General features: G+C 40.3%; 1 protein-coding gene across 4 annotated transcripts in view; it reads left to right on the forward strand.

Moving 5' to 3' along the window:
- The window catches only part of LOC126094448 (scoloptoxin SSD14-like), a 572643-nt gene that overhangs the window by 506251 nt on the left and 38739 nt on the right, over positions 1 to 27653 (forward strand). For all 4 annotated transcript variants that reach the window (XM_049908841.1, XM_049908849.1, XM_049908832.1 and 1 more), the window contains 3 exons: positions 5547 to 5758; positions 19514 to 19706; positions 20096 to 20296. In XM_049908841.1, the coding sequence (XP_049764798.1) occupies positions 5547 to 5758; positions 19514 to 19706; positions 20096 to 20296 (606 nt within the window). The remainder of the gene's footprint in view (positions 1 to 5546; positions 5759 to 19513; positions 19707 to 20095; positions 20297 to 27653) is intronic.

Below are 27653 nucleotides of genomic sequence, written 5' to 3' on the forward strand. Positions count from 1 at the left end.
GCCGTGACGGCAATGGCCGTTCTGAGCCTACTTTCTATAGTTACGTTTACTGTTTACTACAGGTAATTCGAACTCTGGGTTCCTGTACGTGTATGTTAGCTCCTATGAAAGAAAGTGTGAGAATACGTTACCATATCTGGAAGGTCAGAGTTTATCCAATTTGTTACTAAACGACGAACTGCATGTTAACAATGTAAAATCTCTTCCAGGAACAGAAAAAACAATTTTTTGGCATTTGTCTGGTTCGAGTTATTTTGTATATCCCAAAATATTATGCGGCCATTTAGTGGGAACTTCTTAAGGCGCAAAAAAAGAAAGAAAACGCGTATTCAGTTACCTGGACTAGGAAATTTGTTGAACCTGTTTTTGGGATATACTCAAACAAGTGAAGGATTTCCCCCACAGACTATTACATGTTGAGAGGGATATAACTAACCTACTTCACTCGGAGTGATATTGCTTCTGTAGATATGACGTACTTCTCCTGTTGTGATGTTTTGAATGTCGGTTGTATGTATTTGTTCTTCAGCAGCGGCTTCTGTTATCTATGGTCAATGCGAGGTTTGGTAATGTTAAACCCTTTAAGATCCATTTGTACTTCTTTAAACCAGTTGGTTTTTGTCTTTTTGTTCCAAAAGTAGCGAAGAAGTATGTGCCAAAGATCATTGATGCCTCTTAATCAATCCTTATGTATAAAATATTTTATTACTATGTCACTGTAAATGAAACTTTAAGGCATTCTGATGCATTAACAGCCATCGACGTTACTATTAATCATACTTTAGCTGCGTAATTTTGATTTAAAAAATCGTGTCAATCACAATCTCAGTAAGCGCTACTTGTGCTCTGAGTGTTTCGCTGTTCATACAGCAGAAATGGATGACTCTTCCTACTTCGTAGTGAAACACCGTTAATGGCTAGAAACAAGTTGGTGTTAATGTTTTTCACGAGATTACACAGGGAAAAACAGCTTTGACAGTTTTTGAGAATATGTACCGAATCTTTGTGGCGTAACTGGTGGCGTGGTAGAAATATAAACGAGTGGACAGGTGGATGGCGGTTCGAGACCCGTTCGTTGTGTTCTACAATTTTTTTTGTTCAGACATGTTAATTAACTCATACTTAACCATCATTTTTTTAGGAAAAATGCAGGTCTTCTAGTTTCTAATTACACGCAAAATTCTGCTTTTTCGTTCCAAATACACATCTCAATTATCGATATTTTATAAAAGATTGTTAAAGATCTTGAAGGTAAGAAAAATTACACAATTACATTTTTTGGAGAAAAATGAAAACTTACGTACTCGTTGTTAGACTATGCCACTTGTTTTATAGGACAGATGTGGTCTCACACGAGTCACAGTGAAAAACGTCGTAGAAACATGGAAAACAATTTTTACGGCGTCGCGCACACTGTAGAAATGCTGCGTTTTTGCAGTTGTCACATTAACACTGCGATCTGAATGGAATAAAAATGATCTGGAGCCAAGTTAAGGGATTTGTCACGAGAAATAACAAGATATCTAAGCTGCCAGACGTACTGGAACTAATGCACCAAGCTTTGTGAAGCGTCACTGCCGAATGATGGCAAAATGCAGAATAAGAGATGATGATAGGAGGAGGAGGAGGAGGAGGAGGAAATGTGGACTTCTTGGTGGCTTGGGATTCGGTTGCTGATCGCCCTGTTATCAACGTAATAGTACTGTAATGTATTCCACGGAGTCCGATATGGAAGCAGTTCAGAGATTACCAGACGACTGACTGTAATACCTTCAGTGGCTTCAATATTTAACTAGATGGAAAAATTCCAGCAGTGCGCTTTTAGGCCACATGTACCTCTTGCAGAAAAATTACCCTTGTTGAAATCAGGAATTTTCTTAACTTTTTTATTAAAATGCAATGTTAGCTAAGATAGAGAGCTTTTCGGTGTGGTAACCTGAGTTTTACCATGTATTTTTTCGTTCCGTTTAAAAATTGACATTCATAGCTGTGTTGTTCTCTGCTCGTCGCTTTTTACGTATTTACTGCAGATAAGCTGGATCACTTGCCTGGCCGGTGCTGTCAAAGTTAAATGCGCCGGTAAAGCTGTTGCCCCGTATTATCTATCGCTGAGTCGATGTACACGTAAGTCACAGAATAAAACGTATCCTCATTAAGTACTTTACTGTACTCGCTACAGCTTGACATTCGTTCCACGTGAAACGAAATCGAATGAGGTTCCAGCAAACGCGGAAGAATACATAGTGTCATGTTTACATGTGGTTTATTCTTCCGATGAAGTGGCCTGGACGGCACACACACACATCATGGCGCTGGCGGTGGAGGTGTTTAAACATGCTTGAAACACTGTTACGAAATCATCCTAATAAAGTATATTTGGGAGGGTAAATTTGCTTTTATTTGTTCTGTTTATTATTTGAATCTCTGTTCACTTTGCTCGTCTCGGCGAAAAGCACAACCCGTGACGCATTAAATTGCAGTTAAACTTCACGCATTTATAACTGCTTTACGTTAAGTGGAGATCGCGAATATTTTTATTTTTTAAACTTTACGACCTAGCGTGGACTTTCTAGTGTGTGCCGAAGACCATTGATGCCTCTTAATCAGTCCTTCAATTCTTTTGACAAGTTTTCGTGCAGCGTGTGTTAACGCGACACTTCGCTACACGGTGCTGACGTGAAAGTAAACTCATCGGCACCTCACATAATTTCGTCAAACTCACGTTTTAAACCACGCATGGCAATATCCAGAATGGATTTTCTCCCTGTAAGGAGAGTGCGCTGATTTGAAACTTTCTGGCAAGTTAAAACACATCGGGACCCGATCCTGGGACATTTGCCTTCCGCGAGGCGAGCGTGACACACACGACCCGCTCTCTTAGACATACAGTAGAGCTGTTACTGTCCAAACGTCGCGGAAGTTCTCCTGCATACCTTGCGGGACTAGCACTTTTCAAAGAAAGGATATTGCCGAGACTGCTTATCCACAGTTCGAAAGGTAGATGAGGTGGTCATGGAAGAAAAGCTGCGAAAGAAATAGTAATATACAGCTAAACAGACACGCGAGGAAAAATGAAGAGTTCGACAGTACCTGAGTGTATGGTATGTAATGTTACAGTGGTAGATATGGGTGGCCAGGAACTCTTATCTAAGTGGGCAGCGATGTGGATCACTGTAGACTCACGGGCTGGTCGTGAGTCTTGCTTTGATAGCTCAGCCCGTAGAGCACTAGTCCGCGAAAAGTAGTACTACCGGCACAAGTTTTTAATCTGACACGAAGTTTGAGGAGTCAGTATGTTCGTCAGTCTCATTCGAGACGAAAATATATAACTTAATATCAGGGAGGCAGGGCCTAATTTCGGCCGGAACGACGTTCCAGCACCTCCCTTGAATTTTTTAACTCACTTGAACAAGTCGGCACCGGAGATATAAAATAATACACGCGTACTACATCGCAACGTAACTGTAATTTGCTACTACGCCGGCACCAGTGAACATGACAAAGGGTGGCAATAATGATGACATGGGCAGGGGCATGAGGGCGAGATACTTGAGGGGGTGGGGGGCCTTGAGATTGGTTCCGAAGTCGTAGAAAATTATTTCCCTTTGTAAGGTTTATTTGAAGTTTCCATAATCGAAACGTGATTTTTATGGGTTGGGGGAAGGGAAGGCGCAAGGGTTGGGGTTGAAGAGGTAGCTACATTCCTGCACCAAAACTGTTAGAAATCAACCATTGCAGGAAGGGTTCTATGCCGAATACTTGCAGAAGCATATTGGAACGAAACTTGTAGGTAACTGACCAAACTATAAATACGAGTGTATAAAAAGTTATTTGTATTTTCTTTTTTCTGTAGCGTGCTGGTGAAATGGGATAGCTCTAGCAGTCCACAAAGATCTTGGAGAGCCGTTAGATTTGCTTTTTTGTCTGCCCACGTCAGATAATGTTCGTCACTTGAACCACACGATACTGTCATAACTTGCGCATCACACTTGTAAAAATATTTACACAGTTATCATAATTATCAGTGGTGTGAGGAAATCGTAAGTAAGTAATAGCTGTATTTGGTAATTACCTGGCGGCCTATTAACGATTACCACTTCGAAGAGTTGTTTACTGAAGTCCCCAATCTTTAAAAACACACACACACACACACACACACACACACACACACACACTTTGTATCATCAGTAGTTGTGAACTGTTTTTTCGGTTTTTAGAAGTAGATTTCAAGAACAATGCTGTAGTTACGTTTTATTATTAAGCCATCAGCAACAGAGAAAAAAAAACGCTCAGTGGTAGAAAGCGTTTTTTAGAGTAACATGATTTGAGTACGCAGTAACTATCTGCTCTGCAAGTACACACGATGCTCAACACTGTAAGTGGAAGAGGGGAACTCGCGCCTTCACCGGGGAAGCGTGTGGTGGGGGAAAGACCGAAACATTTTTACGACCTATTTATATATTGTAATAATATTATCAACTACTAACGAGAATCAGTGTATTTCAAATATTCATACATGAAAATAAAACTGAAGCAGCTCTATTGAAGCTTTCTAAAGTTTTATGTAACTTTCTTTTCTCCACCAATCAGAAGCGGGGGACCCAGTGGCAAACCGCTGACGCATGCGCCACAGAAGCTTGAAATAGCTGCAGCGGCAAGCACGAGCAGCGTTTATTCTGTGGGCAACCGTTGTGGTTTTAAGTCGTTACAGCCAAGTTACTTTAAGTTTTGGTATTCAATATGTCTGAAAGCCATTTTGACGAATACGAGCATTACAACTACGAATACGATAAGCATATATATTCGGGCCATAGCGGAAAACAGCGTACGAAGAAAGAAGCTAGTGAACACACAAACCATTTCGATCCTTGCGGACATTCAAGGAAGATTGTTACGAAGCTACAGAATGCGGAGCAGAAGAAGAAGGAACCTGCAAAAACTGGCGGCGCGAAAGTCCAGTGACGTGTAATTTGGAACTCTTCGGACTGAGTATATTCTTCGGTATTAAGAAAGTGGACTTGAGTAGAACAATGTGGAAGTGTTCGGAGTGGAAGTGATGTTCCCACAGTTACTTGAAATTTGCTGCGTCCATCAGAAAGCGGAAAAATCAGTGGAGTGAGAACTGTGCCTCGCCTTAGTCATGTCGACGTTTTTTGCCTTTGTGTACGAAGGGACTTATTTAATTTTATTTCGTGTCATGAACTGTTTTCCTTTGTTTTGGGAAAAGACTTAAAGTGATTTGTCTTGTTTGTGCAAGCTTCGTATTGTAATTCTGTAAATTAAATTTATTGTTGAAATGTATCTTTGTTTATTATTTCATTCGTTCTGATTTCGTTGCTCTTGGATGTATAGAATGTTGCCAGGTTATTTGCAGTGCTGCGGTTGGTCCTCATTTTCGTGGACTGGTTTAAAATTTTCTGTACCTCATTTGGACATGTTTATCTTGCATACAAATTAGTTATGCATTGTCTCTTGATTTTTTTTTTTAAGTGCGTGTTATTAATGTTGCATAGTCCATTGTGAATGCATTTTTTTGATTTTTGTAGAGATATTCTTCTGAAGAATGGATCTGTGGTTGATGCAGCAATAGCAACTTTGTTTTGCAATGGAGTTGTGAACTGTCAGAGTATGGGTCTTGGTGGTGGTTTCCTGATGACATTGTACATAAACAAAACTGCTGTTACGCTCAATGCTCGTGAAACAGCTCCAGCGCAAGTCCGAGAAGAACTGTACGACGACGAGAGCAAGAGCCAAATAGGTAATTGTGAATTTAAAATGAATAATTCGTTGAGAAATACTTGATTTGTTCTGTCTTGGAACGCTATCTACAGCCAATTTTCTTCTCCAGGTAATGTAGATATGTCGATCTGACACACAAATGAATGTCATATTATTGGTTTGTTAGGTGTTCTGTCGAAAATTAACTCGTTCGTTATCCCATACGACTGTCAAGCAATATTAACACTGAAGTGCTGGTTTGTATTGCAATAATATATTAGTTCCTTGAAGAACCTATCCTCAAAATGTCGTGGTTTTGAGTCTTCCTTGTTCAATGTCAGCGAGTGGTAGTAAAAATCATAATCAACTGTAATGTTAAATAAACTTTCCAATGAGGTCAGTGAAGTAGAATGTACGTCTATGTATGGATCCAGTTATTTTAGGTTGTGACAGTTTAATTTTAAAGGACATGTTTTGAGTCAAGTAAGTGGATATACCCAAGTAGAATTGTGTAATAATGGGTTTAGGAGGAAAATTACTCTTTTGTCTTTCAATTTTTTTTCTTTTTTTTGCTGGCATGCTCGAAGTTTCAGAATACATTTGACAGGTAAAGGAGAGAACTATTGAATGATAAATTATGCCAGGTAAGTCAAAGGCACAATAATTAATCCGTTATGGTCCTTAAATAAGCATTAGGCAGAAATACTTTGTGTGTTGTTAATGGAGATGAGGGTGCAGAGGGAGTTCTAGATGTGGCATACAGGTTGAGTACAGCTGAAATTCATAACTGAATTTGTGACTCCTAACGTCCTGAGAATGCAAGTCTCAATGAGCTACCTTTTACAAGTTACTTCTAAGAGAAGTTGTGAGGTGCTTATGTACAAAAACTTGGATAGTGCATTTTACAAGCCATTTCAGTGGACCGATCTATACATCCCATTAATACTTTTTTAAATTGTGGTGTGTTTATATCAGTACATTGTAGGATTAAAGCAAACTAACAAAGGTGAACTGACCATGTACAGGGAGTCTCCATTGATGGAAAGAGATTTAGGGTAAACATTTTGTTGCTGTGGTGATGAAAGTACAATTTTCCTATCTTTTACAACAACAAAAAATATACTGTGATACATGCATACAATCAAAATAAATTTTAGATCTACTAGTCGAGAAATATCCATAAATGAGCATAAGACCTGATGTGGTTGAGGAGGCAGGAAGTACACATTTGAACTGTTAGTTGATTATTACTTTCTGACAGAGGCAGTAACTTCAGATATGAATAAGAAGGCGACAGACATGACTTCAGATGCTAAAGAGAAAAATATTGTAAAAGCATTAAATCTCCATTGTATCATTATTTGACAGTGCATTTAAATCTTAAAGATAGCTTCATAATATTCTACCACAAAGCTACCTTTGTGAACAATTGCTTCATACATAGATGATATGTTTAGGTATGGAATTACAGCCGGAGAAAGGCAAATTATCTATAAATTTGGTTTTTTTATCTGTGTTTTTCAACACAGTGCTTTGGTCTCTTGTGATTATCTGGACTGGTTGACATACTCTGATGCATATGCTTCAGTACTTCTCACAGAACTCCATGTGCTGTTAAGTTTCTCGATGAAGTACAAGAAGTAGACATGCGAAGTTTCTGGGACTGCAGAGAGAGATCACATCAGTGGAGAAACTACTGCATAGAATTAATGAAGCACCTTGGTTCAGCAATATTTCCAGTACACATGATTAATTAAAAGGGAGGTTTAACAATGAAGAAACTAATTTATTCTGCATATTTCCATTCACTGTTTTGCTATGGAATAATTTTGTATGAGACTCAAAATGACCTTTTGTCATTACAATATTTCTCTTCTCACAAAAAAGTATAGTGAAAAAGCATTAACATAACACTAGGACCAAAAACTGCCTGTACAAAGATGTCAAGGAAGTTAACTTCAGTACAGAAAGTCATATATGAGTACACATGCAAGCGACAATGTACCAGAGTACAATAAATTTGACATTGTCCACTGGACGACGAACATTAATCATCCTTCACTTTAAATGTCAGCAGATTTTAAAACTAAATTAAAGATAGTTGTATTGGGCAACTCATATTCCGGTGAAGAGTATTTTTTTCCACAAATTCTTCAAATTAATGTTATAGATTATAATTAAAATTAACACTGATACAGTAACTTGTCATTTCATTATTGTAAATCTTTTACATCCCAAAGAACCTCTCCTTGGGATCCATGAAATATGACTAATATAATGTATGGGCTAAAGTTATCACATTTTTTTATCATATTAACTATCTTGCGTAGTAGGAAGGTGCCAAGTCCAGAGACGTACTTCTTGCTTTCTGTTGTGCATCTCATTTTTTTTTAGAGTGAAATATCGTAAAATTTACTAATAAAATAGCAGGTGGGCAATGAAACAAAAATTGATCTTCGTTGGACTGTGTAATTGTATAACAATGTGGTTGTTACAAGAAGTCATGCAGAGTTCTTTAACTTTACTGGTGTTTCTCTTAGAGATTGGATAAACTTTCACTACCTTAAGGGATATTGCATGGTCAATAAATGTTGTAGAACATGTAATTGTGTGCCCTTGTTACGAGAAAGGGGATTAAGTATGAAAAAAATTGCTTTATTAGTAGAAACATTTTTCAGTTACAGAAATCAGAATAGATTATGTAAATAGCTTTCTATTCACCAATGACAGGAGGACTGACAGATCATTTTTAAGAAAAAGTTGATGCCTTGTGTATGAATTTGCAAATGTAATATAAATCTAAATGTGGGATACATTATTTGAGGTGGCCTTAGTGTCAATTATATTTGTCTGTGAGTATAGTCAAAAAGTAAATTGCTTACTTCAATCCTTGCGTTGCAACCGCTTAACTGAGGGCGCAAATGAAAGATAGAGTAATAGTCGTGTCATTTCAACTAGAACATCTCAACTTTAATGTAAGATAGATTTAGATGATAACTTTGCAGTGATTCTAAAACAGCGCTTTTAAAAGACATTGTGAACTAACTACCTGAGTGTATAAGCCAGGGTGGAAAATGTGCATAGTAAAAAAGTGGACTTGTGCAACAAAGACAATTGACCAAGCATCCTATTGGTTCAAGGCAAATGGATTCCTGCTGAATGAAAACAAAACACAGCAGATGGTCTGTAGTCTTAGAGACAAGCTTCTGTCAGATGATCCAAGTTATGTCAAATTTTTGGGGGTATACAATGATGATAAATTATCTTGGGGACAACATGAACAATATATTGGTGGTAAATTGTCAAGAGTTATTTACCTGTTAAGGCGACTTATGGGTTGTGTTCCTAAAAAATATGTTAGAACATCCTATTTTTCATTCTTTCAAAGTATAATAACATATGGAATTATTTTGTGGGGGAACTTTAGCTGTGTACGTGACATATTAATACTGCAAAAAAAAAGCTATTAGAATAATTACTGGTTCTGCATATAAGGCACATTGTAAACCATTGTTCTGCCAACAGAAAATCATGACTGTTATAAACTTGTACATATACTATGTTCTAATTTATACAAAGAAGAAATTACCAGAAACAAAAACCAGAGAAAATGTACATAGCCACAATACAAGAAGGAATAGTTGCCTCTATATTCCTTACCACAGATTGTCAGTCACTCAACAGCTACGAAATCATGGGGTACAAATTATTTAATAATCTTCCTCAATCTGTTCAAGAATTACCTGAACAATTATTCAAACAAACAATACATGACTGCCAGAATGAGATTTTCACTCTGCAGCGGAGTGTGTGCTGATATGAAACTTCCTGGCAGATTAAAACTGTGTGCCCGACCGAGACTTGCAAAGGTCCCGAGTTCAAGTCTCGGTCGGGCACACAGTTTTAATCTGCCAGGAAGTTTCAATACATGACTAGCTAGTCCTCCACCCATTCTATGATATAAGAGAATTTATCAACTGTAATATAATACTATAATGTTAAGAACAAACCTGTTGTTTGGGGTGTGTGTGTGTGTGTGTGTGTGTGTGTGTGTGTGTGTGTGTGTGTGTGTGTGTGTGTGTGTGTGTGTGTGTTTGATCTATTTATGAGCAAACAGGGACAGTCAGTATTACAGTTGGTCCAAAAGTACAGGCTCTCAAGTAATTGAGAAAACTGCTCAAAACTGGCAATTAAATTAAACCATGCATAAAAGATATGAAGCAACACTACTCAGTGTAAAAATAAGGTATGGATATTACTAAAATCAGTGTTGTTGGTTTGGTGTAAAGCAAAAACTGGCAATTAAAATTAATCTCTTGTAACATTATTTCTGCAAAGCCAGCAAGTACATCTAGCTTAAGATAAATTGAAGAGTTGCATTTATGGATTAATTACAGCAGTTGTGATAAGTTCATCACGCAGACGCCGCCTGCCCCCCCCCCCCCCCCCCCCCCCGCTCTCTCCTTCCCTCCCTTTATGCTGTGTTCCAGTGGTATTGAAACTTATACAAACTGTGGTGAATAGTCAGTGTAAAGTATTTTGGAAAAGAACCCTCTATCTTCAGTGGTAGTGCAGTTCAGGTAATGTTTGAGTAGAATTAAAACTGCTTTGTCAATTAATGCCCTGTGTTCCATGTGACTGGAAACCGGATCACTCAGTCTTGCAAGTGGCTGACAGCTACTGTGGACTTGGTCCAGGTGATATACATTGGCTGCAAAATGAGCAGCATACTTGTTCATAATAAGACCATATAAGTGAAGAGTTGTTTGGTGGATATATTGTGATGGAAGAATGAGTGACGAGCAGTAGTGTCGTGGTAGTTTTGCAGTGGCTGACAGTTAATAACGGCTTAAAGAAAATATCTCTCAATAATAGTAGTAGTGGTTTCCCCAACAGCTTTGCCTTGTGAAGACAACACTATCACATGTTGCTTTAATGTTTTGCATTTAGCAACAAGCTTCATTTAGGAACTGAATATTTCATTGGATGAATATATGTTCACCACTAGCTAAAAAATAATTTATACCTGCCCGCACCTTCTATTTGTGCAGTTGTAAAAATCATTTTCACGTATACTGAGCTCAAATAAAATGATGTAATTCCTTATGTTGACAAAAATAAGGTTATATTCGCTAAAAATGGCAGAATTAGGGATTCATTGGTAATAAGGCTGCAGTAGTTCATCTTTTGTTGAATCCTCAACAGAAGCAGCAGCAACTAAAAAAATACATGGGTAAACTAAAAAAATATAAAATAACAATTTAAAATACAAGTGAAATAAACAACTAGACTAATAATGAATGTTTAGATATATTATTGGGTATATTGCCAGTACTCTGACAGCACATAGTGTACAGTTTGTTTTCCAAAAAAAATTGTATTTCAGAAACCAGCTTTATTGCAAATGGATGTATGTAGCCTGAAAGCTGCTTTAGTGTATGTTGTAACAAAGTTCCATCAAGATTGACAATTGTGAATGTTTCTTTGTTAATGTGCCCCAGTTGTTCATACTGTATGTAAATGGCCTTGCAGACAATTTTAATAGTAACTTAAGACTTTTTACAGATTATGCTGGTATATATAATGAAGAACAGTCTGAGAAAAGCTATGCAAATAGTCAGTCAGATCTTGACAAGATCTCAGAAGTTTAAATGTTCAGAAATGTAAAATAGTACAGTTCAGATAATGGAAAATGTCATACTGTATAATGGCAACATCAGTGGGTCATAATCGGATTCTATGAACTTTTAAAATACATGGGTTTTCTAATGTACAGAGATATGAAATGGAATAATTTCTTAGGATCAGTCATAGATAAAGCAGGTCATAGACTTTGGTTAAATGGTAGGACCCTGGTGAAATACACTTGAGACTACAAATGAGATTGCTTACAAAACACTTACCTCATTCTGTGATATTAGTGAAGTGCATAGGACCCCCTCCTATATAGGATTGCAGATATGGAATCTATACACAGCAGAGGACAAATTGTCAGAGCTTTGTTTGTCCAGTGGGAGAGTGTCACTAGTGCTGACAGTCGTCCACCAGTTGGGGTAGGCCTACTCAAATGTGTGCGCCCACTGGTTCCTCACCGCGTAATGGAAGACCATAAAGAGCAATGAAGGACTATATGTGTGGAAGCAGTATGTGGGTGATTGGCAGGTTATTGATGTAGCAAGACACTGGCCCCCAGTGTTGACCATCAAAGTGATGCAATGCAGGCATACAGGCCCTCCCAATAAGGTGGCGTAAGGCTGTTGCAATGAACATAGATTATGTTGAAAAGTAGTGTTTTGTAGCCAAAAGAATGGGGAATAATATGGTGTATTAGAATCCTGAATAAAAGCATCCTGCTTTCAGAACAAAAGTGTGTTGCGTTACTTATTGATTGCCCACTGTATGTAGACTATACAAGCTCTGTGCTTCATGGGTACTATATCCACAGATACTGGAAATAGTACATACTTCTTGTAGCTTAAAGTTATGTATTGTAAAAGGGGCTTACAATGTGAAGCCCAGGTAACACGAAAATAGTTGTTTTGAAAGAAGCCAACAAATGATCAGCATACAATTTAGGTGTACTTGAAGCTGTCTGAGACATCCTTTCATAGTGTTTCCCATAATTAAATGGTAAAGTGTTGCATTGTAGTCATTTTGATTGTGCTCATTCACGAATTTGCAGTATAGTCGTAGATAGATTCAGTGGAGGTGTTTTTTATCTCTCAGTAAAGTACACAATACTTGATATGTCAACTAAGAGAGCTAACATTGTAGTGGCTGTCAAAATTTTCTACAGATTAGCCATTTGTTGTTTTTACAGTTAGCAACTTTTTTGGAAATTGTTTAAATACTTCTTTTGCTTTACATTAGCAGTGCACTTTTAAGTAGTAGTTGTTTGCAATGCAGTGGTGCAAAAAGAAGTCTCTCTCTCTCTCTCTCTCTCTCTCTCTCTCTCTCTCTCTCTCTCTCTCTCTCTCTCTCTCTCTCTCTCTCTCTCTCTCTCTCTCTCTCTGAAAGAGGCTTTCCTTGTTCATAATTCTTTAATGAACACTTCCATTCACCTTAATCTTAAGAACAAACAGGTGGCTTTCTTTGAATATGAAGATGAAGCTGGATAACAGAAACAAATGATACTGTACACACTACAGTAATGGCGTTAAGTCAAACCATTGGTTTATTTATATTGCAAGAAGTAAACTTTATTTTAATTACACTTTTTCTTCTGACTGCGCTGTTTGTCATACATTGTCTGCACTGTGTGTGCCAAAAAATTATACTTGGCAATCTAATTTTACCACATTCATGAAATAACTCTTGCACAGATGCAGTCTTACCTTCATAACAGAAAACAGATAATCTTATTTCAGAGGACCAGTCAGGACCTCTATGGTTGCCAGTATAGGAATGCGGGATAGGGATCTGTCGGATGTCCGAAGGCACAGAAAGATACTGTTAAATGAATACACATTTGTTGTTCGTAGATACACAGTTACGTTCTTTAAGGTTGCTGGTAGCCAGGGGAGAGGGGAAGCTCACGCAAGATTGATGTGCATTGACGCCTGCATGCCTCAGCCTTGGCCACCGCAGCAATGGAACTGCATGTGCAGCAGGCAACTACATAACAGGAGGTGGCTCATCAGACACACTGTGGACATTGCCTGTGCGGTCTCAGTAGTGAGCAATACAGCTAACAGGTTACCAGAGTGCTCTCATTGATGTTATATACAGCACTCTGAGAAAGGCACCCAACAGCTCTGTACAAGCTGACTGTAGGGGAATGGCAGCTACTGTGTTCCCCTGGGATGATGATAGTTTGGCAGTTTCCCAGGTACTGTTAGCTAGGCCTCTAGGGGCCCTGATGGTAGGAGGCAAGCAAGTCTTCTCGTCAGTGGAGGCAAAGCCAGAGTGACAGCAGCCAAGTTCTTCAGACCGGGCTGGCAGTTGCATTGTTGATCGAAGTCGTCAAGATGGAATGCAGGTGGAGCATGACAGTTCCCATCTTGGGACTGGTTAGCTGCAGATGTAAGAACTGGGCTTTGGAAGTCAATAGTATTTGTGCCAGTTGGTCTATGCCAGTGATGTTATCATGTGGCACGAATGACTGAATGTGCCCTAGTTTTCTGAATTAGTCAGCACTCTGCACTGTGCTTTGGTGTCACAGCTCCTCCTATCATGCTTTGTTTGCTTATTTTTGCAATATCTTTGCGCTGTAAAGCCGTTCATATGTAGGACTTGCACATTACTTCACTGTGTGTTTTCAACAGAATGATGTTTTGCTCTAATTTCGGTGACATCACTCTGCTGCATCGGCAGCTTAGTCATCCCCATGTTACTTACAATATTAGCTCTTCTTTTTTGTTGTTTTCCAGTCTAGATATTGTGCTATAGCCGGCATTGTCTTCATCTCTGACACTGTCGCTGGTCAGGGAAAACTTCACATCCCATAATCTTCAAGTAATCAATGTAGACAATGTCAAAGGTCTGACTATGGATGTCTGCACTGGTGTAGATTGTTCCTGTGTTTGACTAAGACAGTTTTCAGAATGATGCTAATTTACTGAAATTATTCAACACAGTTGTCATTTACAGTTTTATTCACACAACCAGTTTCAACTAAATTATGAATATGACAACCCTTTATTGTGGGCAAGACCAAACTGTTAATATTTTCAGCTTCATACTAAGATGTACCAGTTTAACAGATGCGACTCATTGTGTTTGTGCTAACTCCTTAAATAAGCAGCTGGAAAAAATGTACATGCGGTTTGTTTTATTAGGGGAAAGAATTGCTTGTGACAATCATTCATATGATACATTTGGAGAAAAAATTATTATTTTAAATTTAAGTAAATTACTGCCTCTTTGAAGCTAATTGCTGCGCCTTTCAGCATTCATATGATACTTGAAAGTTCTGGGTGGAATTAAATGATGGAAAGGGTAAGGATAACTAACAATGTTATGAAAAGGGTAGTTGCTACTCACCATAACTCTGGTAGCTGAAGTCAGACTGCGAGCAGCAGCGCTTGGTGGGAGAGGCAACCAGATGGTAGTGGTAAGGAGGAGGCTGGGCTGGGCTGGGCTGGGCTGGGGTGGGGAGGGGGAGGGGTAACAGGGTAGTGGTGGGGAACAGTAAAGTGCTACTTGTGGAGGCAGAGCGAGCAGGGACAAGGCGGAGAGAGGGTAGGCCAGCTAGGTGCAGTTGGGAGGATAGGGGAGGGGGTAGCAGGAAAGGAGAGAAGTAAACAGACTGGGTGTATTGGTGGAATAGAGGGCTGTGCAATGCTGGAATGGGAACAGGGAATAGGCTAGATGGCTAAGGACAGTGACTAATGAAGATTGAGACCAGGAGGATTATGGGAATGTAGGATATATTGCAGGGAGATTTCTCGCATGCACAATTCGAAAAAGCTGATGTTGGTGGGAAGGACCCAGGTGACACAGGCTGTGAAGCAGTCATTGACATGAAGAACTGCCCTCAAATCACTCCCTATTATCTTAACAGAATTTATTAACCTCGAACTCTGCCTCACAGTCATTCCTCAAATCCCTCAACATGCAAACTAACCTGACATCTGCAGAAAGAACCACAGTCCACCACCTAAAAACAGTTCTCAATTTAATAATCCTACCTGCTGACAATGGCTTCACCACTATCGTTTTGAACCACAAGGATACCTGGCAGAATGACTCTGCCAATGGTCAGATTCTTCCGCCTACAAACCCTGCCACAATGGCCCTCATTAGAAATCCAGTAGGATCTCAAGTCTCTCCTCAAATCCTTTGGACCATCCCAGAACCTCTTCCCTCAGCCCATCCCTCTGCTCACCCCTATCACTTCCCGCACTCCTACCTTGTATATGCTTCCTAAAATCTATAAACCCCACCACCCAGGATGCCCCATTGTGGCTGGGTTCTGTGCCCTCACTGAGAGAATTGTTTTGCTTTTGCAGATAAACACCTTCAGCCTCTTACCTGCAACATACCCTCTTGTGTAAAATATAACAACCATTTCCTCCACTGACCCTCCACAGTTCCTGTTCCTTTACCACACGGTGCCCTGCTCATCACTATTGGTGCCACCTCTCTTTACACTAGCATCACTAATGCCCGTGGCTGTAACACTATTGAACACTGCCTTTTACAATGCTCAATGGATTCCAAACCATGTCTTCAGAGGCCCAAAGTGATTTTAAGCTTGACACAGTACACAAAAAGTTGTACTCCAGATTTGGTTTTTACAACTTTGTTTTCATCTATTTTAAGTATGTACCATAGCTTTATCATGATTTATACAGATGGATCCCAGGAGGAGAATGCTCTCAGTTGTTCTGCAGTTTTCCCAGATAGGGTTTTTAAAGTGTGTCTTCCAGAACAATTTACAAATTATGATGCGGAGTTATATGGCATTCTGATGGCACTGGAGAGGGTTCACAGACATCCCTGTAAGAGTTTTCTAGTCTGTTCACTCTCTTAGTGCGCTGCAGGCACTTCACCAAATGTATCCGGTAGACCCACTGATTCAGCTCATCCGTGACTCCTTACAGCGGCTCCAACACCATGGCAAGGTGGTGGTCTTTTGCTGGGTACCTGGCCACATTGGGATACAGGGTAACGACATGGCTGATAAAGCTGCCAAGGAAGCATGTTGGGATGGTGCGGTCCATCAATGTCCCTTCCCGTTGCATGCCATTATCTCATTTTCTGACAGATGCATCATGCGTCAGTAGGAGACAACGGTTGCAGGTGACAGACAACAAACTCGGTCGCTCAAATCGACCGCAAAGGCTTGGTGGACTTCATGTCAGCCTCGCCGCTGGAAGGAGGTTTTGCTTATTGGACTGCGCATTGGGCATAGCCCTTTCACACATGGCTTCCTCCTCCGGCGGGAGGGTCCACCATTATGTGAAGTTTGTAGAGTGCCACTTTCAGTTCAGCATATTGTGGCTACATGTGTTCTGTTTACTGATATTAGGGCAGCCCTCAGTCTCGCTGGAGAGTTGCCCACCATCCTCACAGATACAGATTCCAGTGTTACAAGAGTGGTGAAATTTTGTGAACTGAACTGTCAGGCCTCATCCCTAAACTGGTGGGGAAGGGCAGCAGACTTTCATACGTTATAAACTGCTCTGCATGTGGGGACAGCTTTCGTCCCCACCCATGAGATTTGCATGTTGACTTTTCATCAGGGCGTTGATGAGCATGATGTGGAGTGACCCTCAACCCTGATGATGATAACCAAAAACCACCTCCATAGTCGCCATGACCAGCTATATCCTCCTTCACAATTGCTTCTCTGAAGGCAGTACCTACAAATGAATCCAGGATACAGCTGTGGGTATCTGCATGGTGCTAACCTGTTCATGGGCCATGTAGAGGAATCCTTACTAAATACCCAGAATCCCAAAGCCCCTCACCTGGTTCAGATTCATTGATGGCATCTTTGCAATTTGGACTGAAGTTGAGGACACACTATCCACATTCCTCTAGAACCCCAACACTTGCTCTTCCCATTCGCTTCACCTGGCCCTACTGAACCCAGTAAGCCACCTTCCCCAATGTTGACCTCCACCTCAAAGATGACTGCATCAGTACCCCTGTCCGTTTTAAACTTACCAACCACCAGCAATACCTCCACTTAGACAGCTGCCACCCATTCATACCAGGAAGTCCCTTCCATACAGCCTAGCCTCCCATGGCCGTCGCATCTGTAGTGATGAGCAGTCCCTCTCAGAATATACCGAGGGTCTTGCTGAGGCCTTCACAGTCTGTAATTACCCTTCTAACCTTACACAAAAGCAGATCTCCCATATCTTACCTTTCCAATCACCCACTGCCTTCCGAAGTCCCATCATCTGGCCACAGAGGAGCATTCCTGTTGAGGCTCAGTACCACCCAGGGCTGGAGCAACTGAATTACATTCTCAGTCAGAGTTTCAAATTCCTCTTGTCATTCTGTGAAATGAAAAATCTCAGACGTACTATCCTTCCCACCCCTCCCACAGTGGAATTTTGCCACCCACCAACACTACACAGTATCCTCATCCATCCCTACAAATCTGTTACCCCTTTGTAGCCTGTATCCCTGTAATAGGCCTAGATGAAAGACCTGCCCATACATCCTCCCACCACCACCACCTACTCCAGTTGGTTCAAAGGCAATACTACCTGTGAAACCAGTCATGTGATCTGCAAGCTAAGCTTTAACCACAGTTCTGCATTCTGTGTGGGCATGACAACCAACAAGCTGTCTTTCTGCATGAATGGACACTGACAAACTGTGGCCAAGAAACAACGGGACCACGTTGTTGCTGGGCATGCTGCTGATCACATGTTCTTCATTTCAGTGACTGCTTCCCAGCCTGTGCCATGTGGATCTTTCTCACCAACCCCAGCTTTCGTGAACTGGGTAGGTGGGAACTCTCTTTGCAATATATCCTACGTTCCCATAACCCTCCAGGCCCCAACCTTCATTGGTAATCCTCCTTACCCATCTAGCCCCTTCCCTGTTCCCATTCCAGCACCATGCAGTACTATTCCACCAATGCACCTAGTCTGTTTACTTCTCTCTTTCTCCAATACCCCCTCCCCTCCCTCCCTCTTCTACCCCACCCTCCCGATTGCACCTAGCTGCCCTATCCTCTCTCCACCTCGTCGCTGTTCGCCACCCACACTCTGTCTCCCACCGCTACCCCTGCTCCTCTCCTCCCCACCCCAGCCTTCTCCTTACCCTCATCACCCGGCTGCCTCTCCCATCATGTGCTGACAAAGACCTCATTGGCGGAAAGCTCACTTCCCGACAGTCTTAATTTTGTTCCTAACTGTGACTCAGTATCTTCACTATATGGTGAGTAGAAACTATCCATTTCATAATATTGTTACATTCCATCCTGAAGATAACCTGACTTGGCTTGAGAAAGTGACAAGAGTAGTAGATAAAGAGGTGTACAACGAAACGCGGAATGATGGGAGAGAATGACGACAGTTAGGGAGGGGGAAATAGCAAGGAACGCAGGAATGGGGCACTCCACAGCTTGTCCTAATGCAGGCAGGGGAAGTCCTGTTTGTTATCCTATGAAATAGGCGATGTGGATGAGTAAGTAGGTATGATAGAATGAAGAGGGACATAGTGGAGGGGGGGAGGGTGAGTGTAGATTAATGGATAGATTCATCAAACTACAGTGAATTAGGGAGGCATGGGGATGCAGGGATGGTGGTGGATGTAGGACAAGATTTAATTTCAGATTGAGGCAATGGGGATTCTGGGATCAAATGATGTGTTGTAAGGGCAATTCTCATTTATGCAGTTGAGGGTAGTGATACTGGCTGGCAAGGTCCAGATGGCACAGGTTGTGAAGTAACCTTTGAAGTTGGGCATGTATTGATCTATCATTGAGTGTAACTTTGCTTTGCACGGGACTGTTAGTCTCTTAGGCTTTAGAAAGGATGTTGTCCAAAAACTTTATGTGCTTGCCTACCATTCAGCACAACACAATCATTTATCAAAACTTTAATTTAATAAAAATTGGTGCCTCCTACATTTGATTAGAAAAACTATTGACACAAATAGTCAGTTTTATAGTGGAGGTGATCTTGTGGTTCCCACATTTCGGTTTGCAGTGTTTTATACATTTTTTTGTGTTCATCCCTCCTTTCCTTCCCTTATCCTCTGTCACCCTCCTCTCTACCTTCCTCAACATCCCTTACCCCCCCCCCCCCCCTTTTTCACAGTTATTTTGTTCCTCCTTTATTTTGGTAATGAAACATTAGGAATACAAACACATTTTTTCCCTACAAAGGTGCACTAGCAGTTGGTGTTCCTGGAGAGCTGAAAGGGTATTGGGAGGCATACAAAAGATATGGTAAACTACCTTGGTCTGATCTGGTGGCACCAGCCATAGCAGTTTGTGAAAGTGGATACAACATGACAAGGCATCAAGCTGACTCTCTCATTTTCAATGCTGCAGCTGTTAAATCAGATCCAACATTAAGGTGAGTTCATAAATTGAAGTTACTGTAAAAAGAGCTTTTTATTGTTCTGTGGATATATTGACTACCTCTCTTTTTTTCCATACGCGTACATGTTTTCCTACATAATGCTGAAAAATACATCAGTCATATGAGTTACCCCCAACCTCATGGTTCAGCAATTAGCCATATCTCGTTGCTTGAAAATAGAGAATTTTTTTTGGCTACCATTTATGAGATGTATTCCACAACAATGAATGAATGACAGCTTGACTTGATTCTGTTTTTAATTTAGTCTGTCTCTGTGATCACACACATCACTGTTTTTTGTACTTGGTTTTCTTCTGAGACATACTATTTTGAACGAACAAGGAATCAAAGGAAAGTAATCCATATGTCTCTTACTCTCTCAGGGAAATATTTATTGATCCAGCAACTGGGAAGTTCTATTCAGAAGGTACTCTCATAAAGCATAATAAGCTCTGTGAAACACTAAAAGTGATCTCAAAAGAAGGTGGAGATGCACTGTATACAGGCAGCTTAGCCGAGAAGTTAGCTGCAGATATACAGGCCAGGGGTGGAATCATAACTGTTGATGACCTCAAGAACTACAGGCAAGTATTAAAAAAAATCCTCTTTCTCATTGTTAGACATGGAAAACATAGTGTCACTCCCAAATTCTCATTTTTTCTGTTTGTAATATAATCTGTAACCATAACTGGTAGCAGACAAGACTTTACTAAATGCTTGTGTAAAATCTACTAATAAGACTGTTCAAATTATTAGAGGAACATGTGTATCAACATCTGGTATGTTAAATCTATTTAGATACAAGCAGTACCTGTGATCGTATTTGCGTGGCTTGAAAACTTCACTTTTAACCTGTTGTTGTTGTTGTTGTTGTTGTTGTTGTTGTCTTCAGTCCTGAATCTGGTTTGATGCAGCTCTCCATGCTACTCTATCCTGTGCAAGCTTCTTCATCTCCCAGTACCAACTGCACCCTACATCCTTCTGAATCTGCTTAGTGTATTCATCTCTTGGTATCCCTCTACGATTTTTACCCTCCACGCTGCCCTCCAATGCTAAATTTGTGATCCCTTGATGCCTCAGAACATGTCCTACCAACCAGTCCCTTCTTCTTGTCGAGTTGTGCCACAAACTCCTCCCCAATTCTATTCCATACCTCCTCATTAGTTGTGTGATCTAACCATCTAATCTTCAGCATTCTCCTGTAGCACCACATTTCGAAAGCTTCTATTCTCTTCTTGTCCAAACTATTTATTGTCCATGTTTCACTTCCATACATGGCTACACCCCATACAAATATTTTTTATATCCTCTCTACTTTGACCATCATCAGTTATTTTAACCTGGGCAACAATTAAAATCATTCACATCTACTGGCTGTGCTATGCATTACATTGTCAGGTGACCACTCAGAAGGAAGTGAGTACTGATGTCCTAGTATTTTCTAGTGAGGTACACAGATGGCAGTTGTCATTTGTGGATGATGATTTCAACTCAGCACATACACCGAAAAATGTTAACGCAGTGCAAGTTGTGTGCAACAGTGGTCTGTTTGATCCAACAAAAATGGACCTTCAGCTGTGTTGCTGCAGATGTCAATGTGTTATCCATAGGTAATGGACATGGTACAGGGAGATATGTCAATAAACTAGGTGAGTTGGACAATGTCACTGACGCATTAAAACCCCAACTTGAAGACAGATTTCAGGCCGTCTTCGCATTGCCACGTTGTAGAGATACTGCCAGAGCACTGAAAGATGACCTCAGAAGAGCCACTGGAGCCAATGTGTCCAGTCAGGCTGTAATTAATGATTATGAGAAAGGACCTTCTGACACGGACATTCTGTTTGAGTCTCCCATTTGACAAAAATAACAACTTGCAGCTCGCTTTCAGTTCTGACATTCTCATGTTAACTGGCAATTTTGTCACTGACAAAACATGTTATTCAAAAACAAGTCCATTTATTCTCTGATTCAAGGTGCTGGCCAAGTTCATGTGTGAAGGCCCACAGTGAGCCATACCTGCCAAATGTTGTCCACAAAATTGACAGATTCGGCCAAGGTTCTGTGGTATTGTAGGGAGGCTTCAGCATTGACAGCCATATTGATCTTGTTGTTGTCATCCATGTTCACCTTATCACCAGGCAGTACGTAGAACAGATCCTGTTGGACCATATGGCGGTGGCTGCCTAAGGTGGTGGCCCTGAATTCCTTCTAATGCTAGGGCCTATGTGGTGGGTGTCAGCAAGGATGAAGTAATGGAGTGGCTGATAGATACCACACTGAAGTAATGGAATGGGCGGTGGCGAGTCCTGTCCTAATCACCATGATGCATGTGTTGGACTTTATTGGCAGATGTGTTCATGATCATCCTATTCCACTACAGACTCTCAAAGAATCCTCATGGCCTTCCATTGAAGAATGTGAATGGATATCACAGGTGATCTCCGTAGATGTATACAGAGCATACCTTGTTGGGCAATGATAAATGCTCACGGAGGGCATACACATTACTGCAGCTAGCAAAGGCTGATGAAAAGCGCCCAGGGTTGCAGAATGAATGAGTGAGTCCATATTGTTTTCAACCCCTGTCCTTTTTATGTTAATGATTGAGGATGTAATGATGTTTTATTGTGTACTTAATTTGTGAAAGAGTTGGGGTGTGGAACGTCACAAGCTCGAATGTGGTAGGGTAGGTAGAAAATTTGACAATGAAAATGCAAAGGCTCAATCTAGATATAGTAGGGGTCAGTGAAGTGAAATGGAAAGAAGATGAGAATTTCTGATCAGATGAGTATAGGGTAATATCAACAGCAGCAGAAAATGGTATAACGGGAGTAGGATCCATTATGAATAGGAAGGTAGGGCAGACCATATGTTACTGTGAACAGTTCAGTGATAGGGTTGTTCTTATCAGAATCTACAGCAAACGATCACCGACAATGATAGTTCAGCTATACATGCCAACTTCGCAAGCTGAAGATGAATATAGAGAGCCTATGAGGATATTGAAAGGGTAATACAGTACGTAAAAGATGAAAATCTAATGGCTCTGGGGGACTGGAATGTAGTTGTAGAGGAAGGGGTAGAAGAAAAGGTTACAGGAGAATATGGGTTTGTGACAAGGAATGAGAGAAGAGAAAGACTAATTGAGTTCTGTAATAAGTTTCAGCTAGTAATAGCCAATATTCTGTTCAAGAATCATAAGTAGAGGAGGTACACCTTGAAAAGGCCGGGTGATATGGGAAGACGTCAGATTACATCATGATCAGACAGAAATTCTGAAATCAGATACTGGATTGTAAGGTGTACTCAGGAGCAGATATATACTCAGATCACAGTATAGTAGTGAAGAAGAGTAGGCTGAAGTTTAAGACATTAGTCAGGGAGAATCTATAAGCAAAGAAGTAAGATACGGAAATACTAAGGAATGACAAGATATGCTTGAAGTTCTTTAAGGCTATAGATACAGCAATAAGGAATAGCTCAGTAAGCTGTACAGTTGAATATTAATGGTGCAGTGTTACGTGGCTTTATGCTTATTTACAGACTTACTGTTTTATCAGTTGATTTGTTTTCACCATGTAACACCCACTGTTTACGTCCTCCTTCATTGCTGAGCGATGTATCACTTTTCGTTCTGACGCCTCAACTCTTCCTTTCCTATATCTTTACTACTTTTTATCTATATAAATGATGAACTATTGGTTTTGCCGTTTAACAACTTTTTACTAACTGTGGAAGTATTGCAGGCATCGGGTCCCACCTAATGTGTCACCCGCCTATATGTTTTACATGAACCTTTCAAGACTCAGTCGATCTGTTTACAAAGAGAAAGCAGAATATCTCTTCCTTTGATGTTGTCCAACAACGACCTAGGAAGCTCGACGCCCTCGCGGCCCAGGCTCTTCCATGGCTCGCGGTAGTTTGCAGCATTCGTTTTATTCCTTGCCCACTTGCCACTACGTCGAACTTTCGTGGTGATTGTTGGGCAACGTCTTCCACGTTGTCTGCAACATAAATAAACTTTTTTCCCACAGTACTCCTGAAAACCCAAAAACAAACTTAAAGAACATAATAATAATAACTGTTCTTACAATTATTCGTATAAGTCTTGGTCGCTTTAATGAGGGGTGGGACAGGCCTAAGCCTTGTGACACCACAATGGACATCAATAAAAAGGGCCATCACGGAAGATGGAAAGAAAAACGTAGGTGCAAAGAAGGTAACTGTGAAGAAACCATAAATAATAGAAGAAATACTTCACTTGATCGTTGAAAGGAGGAAGTACAAAAATGATCCAGGAAACTCAGAAATGCAGAAATAAGTCACTGAGGAATGAAATAAATAGAAAGTGCAGGGAAGCTAACATGAAATGGCTGCATGAAAAATGTGAAGAAATCCAAAAAGAAATAATTGTCGGAAGAACAGACTCGGTATACAGGAAAGTCGATATAACCTTTGGTGACGTTAAAAGCAAGGTTGGTAACATTGAGTGCAATGGGGATTCCACTGTTAAATTCGGGAGAGAGCGGATAGATGGAAAGAATACATTAAAAGCCTCTATGAGGGGGAAGAGTTTCCTGATGTGATAGAAGAAGAAACAAGAGTCGATTTAAAAGAGTTAAGGGATCCAGTATTAGACTCAGAATTTAAAAGAGCTCTGTAGGACTGAAGATCAAATAAGGCAGAAGGGATAGACAACATTGCATCAGAATTTCTAAAATCATTGGGGGAAGTGGCAACAAACTGACTGTTCACGTTGGTGTGTAGAATGTATGAGTCTGGCGACATACCATGTGACTTTTGGAAAAATATCATCTGCACAATTCCGAAGACTGCAGTAGCTGACAAGTGCAAGAAGTATCACACAATCAGCTTAACAGCTCATGCATCTAAGAATAATATACAGAAGAATGGAAAAAAATTAAGTATGTGCTAGATGACGATCAGTTTGTCAGAATTGCTTCTCTCATGCCTTTACCTTTCCTAGAGTCATTGCGGCTGATAATGGAATCAAGACTAAAGAAAAATCAAGACACGTTCATAGGATTTGATGACCTGGAAAAAGTGTTGAGTATAAAATGGTGCAAAACTTTCGAAATTCTGAGAAAAATAGGGTAAGCTATAGGGAGAGATGAGTAATATACAATATATAAAAGAGCGAAGAGGGAATGAAGTGCTCATATTAAAAAGAGTGTAAGACAGGGATGTAATCTTTCAGCCTCCTGTTCAATCTGTACATTGAAGAAGGAATGATGGAAATAAAGGTTCAGGAGTGGAATTAAAAATCAGTGTCAAAGGGTATCACTGATAAGATTCACTGTTGACATTGCTATCCTGAGTGAAAGTGTAGAATAATTACATGATCAGCTGAGTGGAATGATCAATCTAATCAGCACAGAATGTGAACTGAGAGTAAATCGAAGAAAGACGAAAGTAATGAGAAGTAGCAGAAATGAGGACAGCAAGAAACTTAACATAACAAAGTAGATGAAGTTAAGGAATTCTGCTACCTAGGCGCTGTGAAGCCTAGTGCAGGGGTGGCTCAGGTGACTGACAGCATAGGGGAGCTACGTAGAAATTTTACGGAGGACCAGGTAGTGATAGTGGGTGGAGCCAGGGAATAGTTTTGATAGGGATGGGGAATATGATGTAGGTGGTGACCTAGTAAAGATAGCTACTCAAACTGATGGCACTAATGTGCATTTCGTGCAACTGTTTCAGCGTCATGATCGGCCTCATCTTGATGCAGCTGTTAGGTGCATTAACAGGGGGCCGGAGAAGGCACTGATGGCAGAGGGCATGTCTCACATTGCAGTGGTACCACTTGAGTCTGTCAGTATATCCTGGTTTCACTAGGCAAGGCCTCCACCTCAATAGGTATGGGAAGTGGAGACTGGCAAAGCTTATAGGTGACATTGTAGTGGATGGTGGTGGGATCATGCTTGGAAAAATTCCTGTAGTAGTTGGTGTTAGAGCTGCACCTTTTTTAGATTGAAGTCAGCTGATAGAGGGACTTCCTTTAAGCAGGTATGCCTAACTGAAGGCTAACCTTCAGAGGACATCATGTTTCTAAGTAGAGAAGGAATTAGCATATTTCATCAAAATATAAGAGGTATTAGAAAAAAAGTTAGTGGACTGCTTATAGAGTTTGACTGTGAAATTATTGGTATACCGGAGCAGCACTTAAATAATTTGACAGTTCAGAGGCTTCCTTTACCAGGATATAGATTAGCTAGCTGTTTTTGAAGGAGTTCCTTGCGGAGTGGGGAAGTGGCCATGTACATAAAAAAACAGTATTCCATTTGAGTCCATAGACATATCACGGCACTGCACTGAACAGATATTTGAATGTTGTGCAGGGGCAGTTGAATTTAGTGAAACTAAACTTCTAATTGTTGTTGTTGTTTATAGGTCCCCTGACTCTGACTTCAGAGCATTTCTGCTCAAGCTAGAGAGGCTTCTTGATTCACTTTGTAGGAAGTACCAGAAATTAGTTATGCGGTGACTTCAATTTAAATTTTGTATATGAATGTGCTAGAAAAAGGATGTTGGTAGATCTCCTACATTCATATGATCTGATGCAGACTGCGTTTTTTCCAACTAGAGTGCAGTGGAACAGTAGCACAGACATAGACCAAATTTTTATTCATTCTTCATTACTAGATGGGCATTCTGTTAGTAAAAGGGTGAATTGCCTTTCAGACTTGTGGTTGTTCTTGTGGTCTTCAGTCCTGAGACTGGTTTGCAGCTCTCCATGCTACTCTATCCTGTGCAAGCTTCTTCATCTCCCAGTACCTACTGCAGCCTACAGCTTACGTCCTTCTGAATCTGCTTAGTGTATTCATCTCTTGGTCTCCCTCTACGATTTTTACCCTCCATGCTGCCCTCCAGTACTAAATTAGTGATCCCTTGATGCCTCAGAACATGTCCTACCAACATATCCCTTCTTCTTGTCAAGTTGTGCCACAAACTCCTCTTCTCCCCAATTCTGTTCAATACTTCCTCATTAGTTATGTGATCTACCCATCTAATCTTCAGCATTCTTCTGTAGCACCACATTTCAAAAGCTTCTATTCTCTTGTCTACACTATTTATCGTCAATGTTTCACTTCCATACATGGTTACACTCCATACAAATACTTTCAGAAACGACTTCCATACACTTCAATCAATACTCGATGTTAACAAATTTCTCTTCTTCAGAAACGCTTTCCTTGCCATTGCCAGTCTACATTTTATATCCTCTCTATTTGGACCATCATCAGTTATTTTGCTCCCTAAATAGCAAAACTCATCTACTACTTTAAGTGTCTTATTTCCTAATCTAATTCCCTCAGCATCACCCAAATTAATTAGACTACATTCCATTATCCTCGTTTTGCTTTTGTTGATGTTCATCTTATGCCCTCCTTTCAAGACACTATCCATTCCGTTCAACTGCCCTTCAAAGTCCTTTGCTGTCTCTGACAGAATTACAATGTCATCGGCGAATCTCAATGTTTTTATTTCTTCTCCATGGATTTTAATACCTACTCCTTTCAGACAATGATGCACAAATTTTAACACTAAAAGGCTTTTGTACTCAAACAAATGTCACAGGTAGTTACAAACTACATAGGAAAGTTAATCCACCAGCAATAGAGAGGTTTTTAAACATTGTCAAAGAACAAGAGTGGCAGTTATTTATAGTGTCGATAACAGACAATAAATATAATGCTTTACTTAACACATTTATCATGCTCTTTGAGAGTTACTTTCCATAAGAATGTTCTAAATGGGGTACTAGCAGTAATAGGCAGCCCGGGTGACTGACTAGTGGGAAAAGGATATCATATAGAATAAAGCAGGAATTATATCAAAATGTCAGCAGTAGTCACAATCAAGCTACAGTAGCCCATTACAAACAGTATCGTAAGGTGCTTAAAAATGTTATTAGGA

The sequence above is a fragment of the Schistocerca cancellata genome, chromosome 1 (assembly GCF_023864275.1).
Source record: "Schistocerca cancellata isolate TAMUIC-IGC-003103 chromosome 1, iqSchCanc2.1, whole genome shotgun sequence".
In the NCBI taxonomy this organism is placed as follows: domain Eukaryota; kingdom Metazoa; phylum Arthropoda; class Insecta; order Orthoptera; family Acrididae; genus Schistocerca; species Schistocerca cancellata.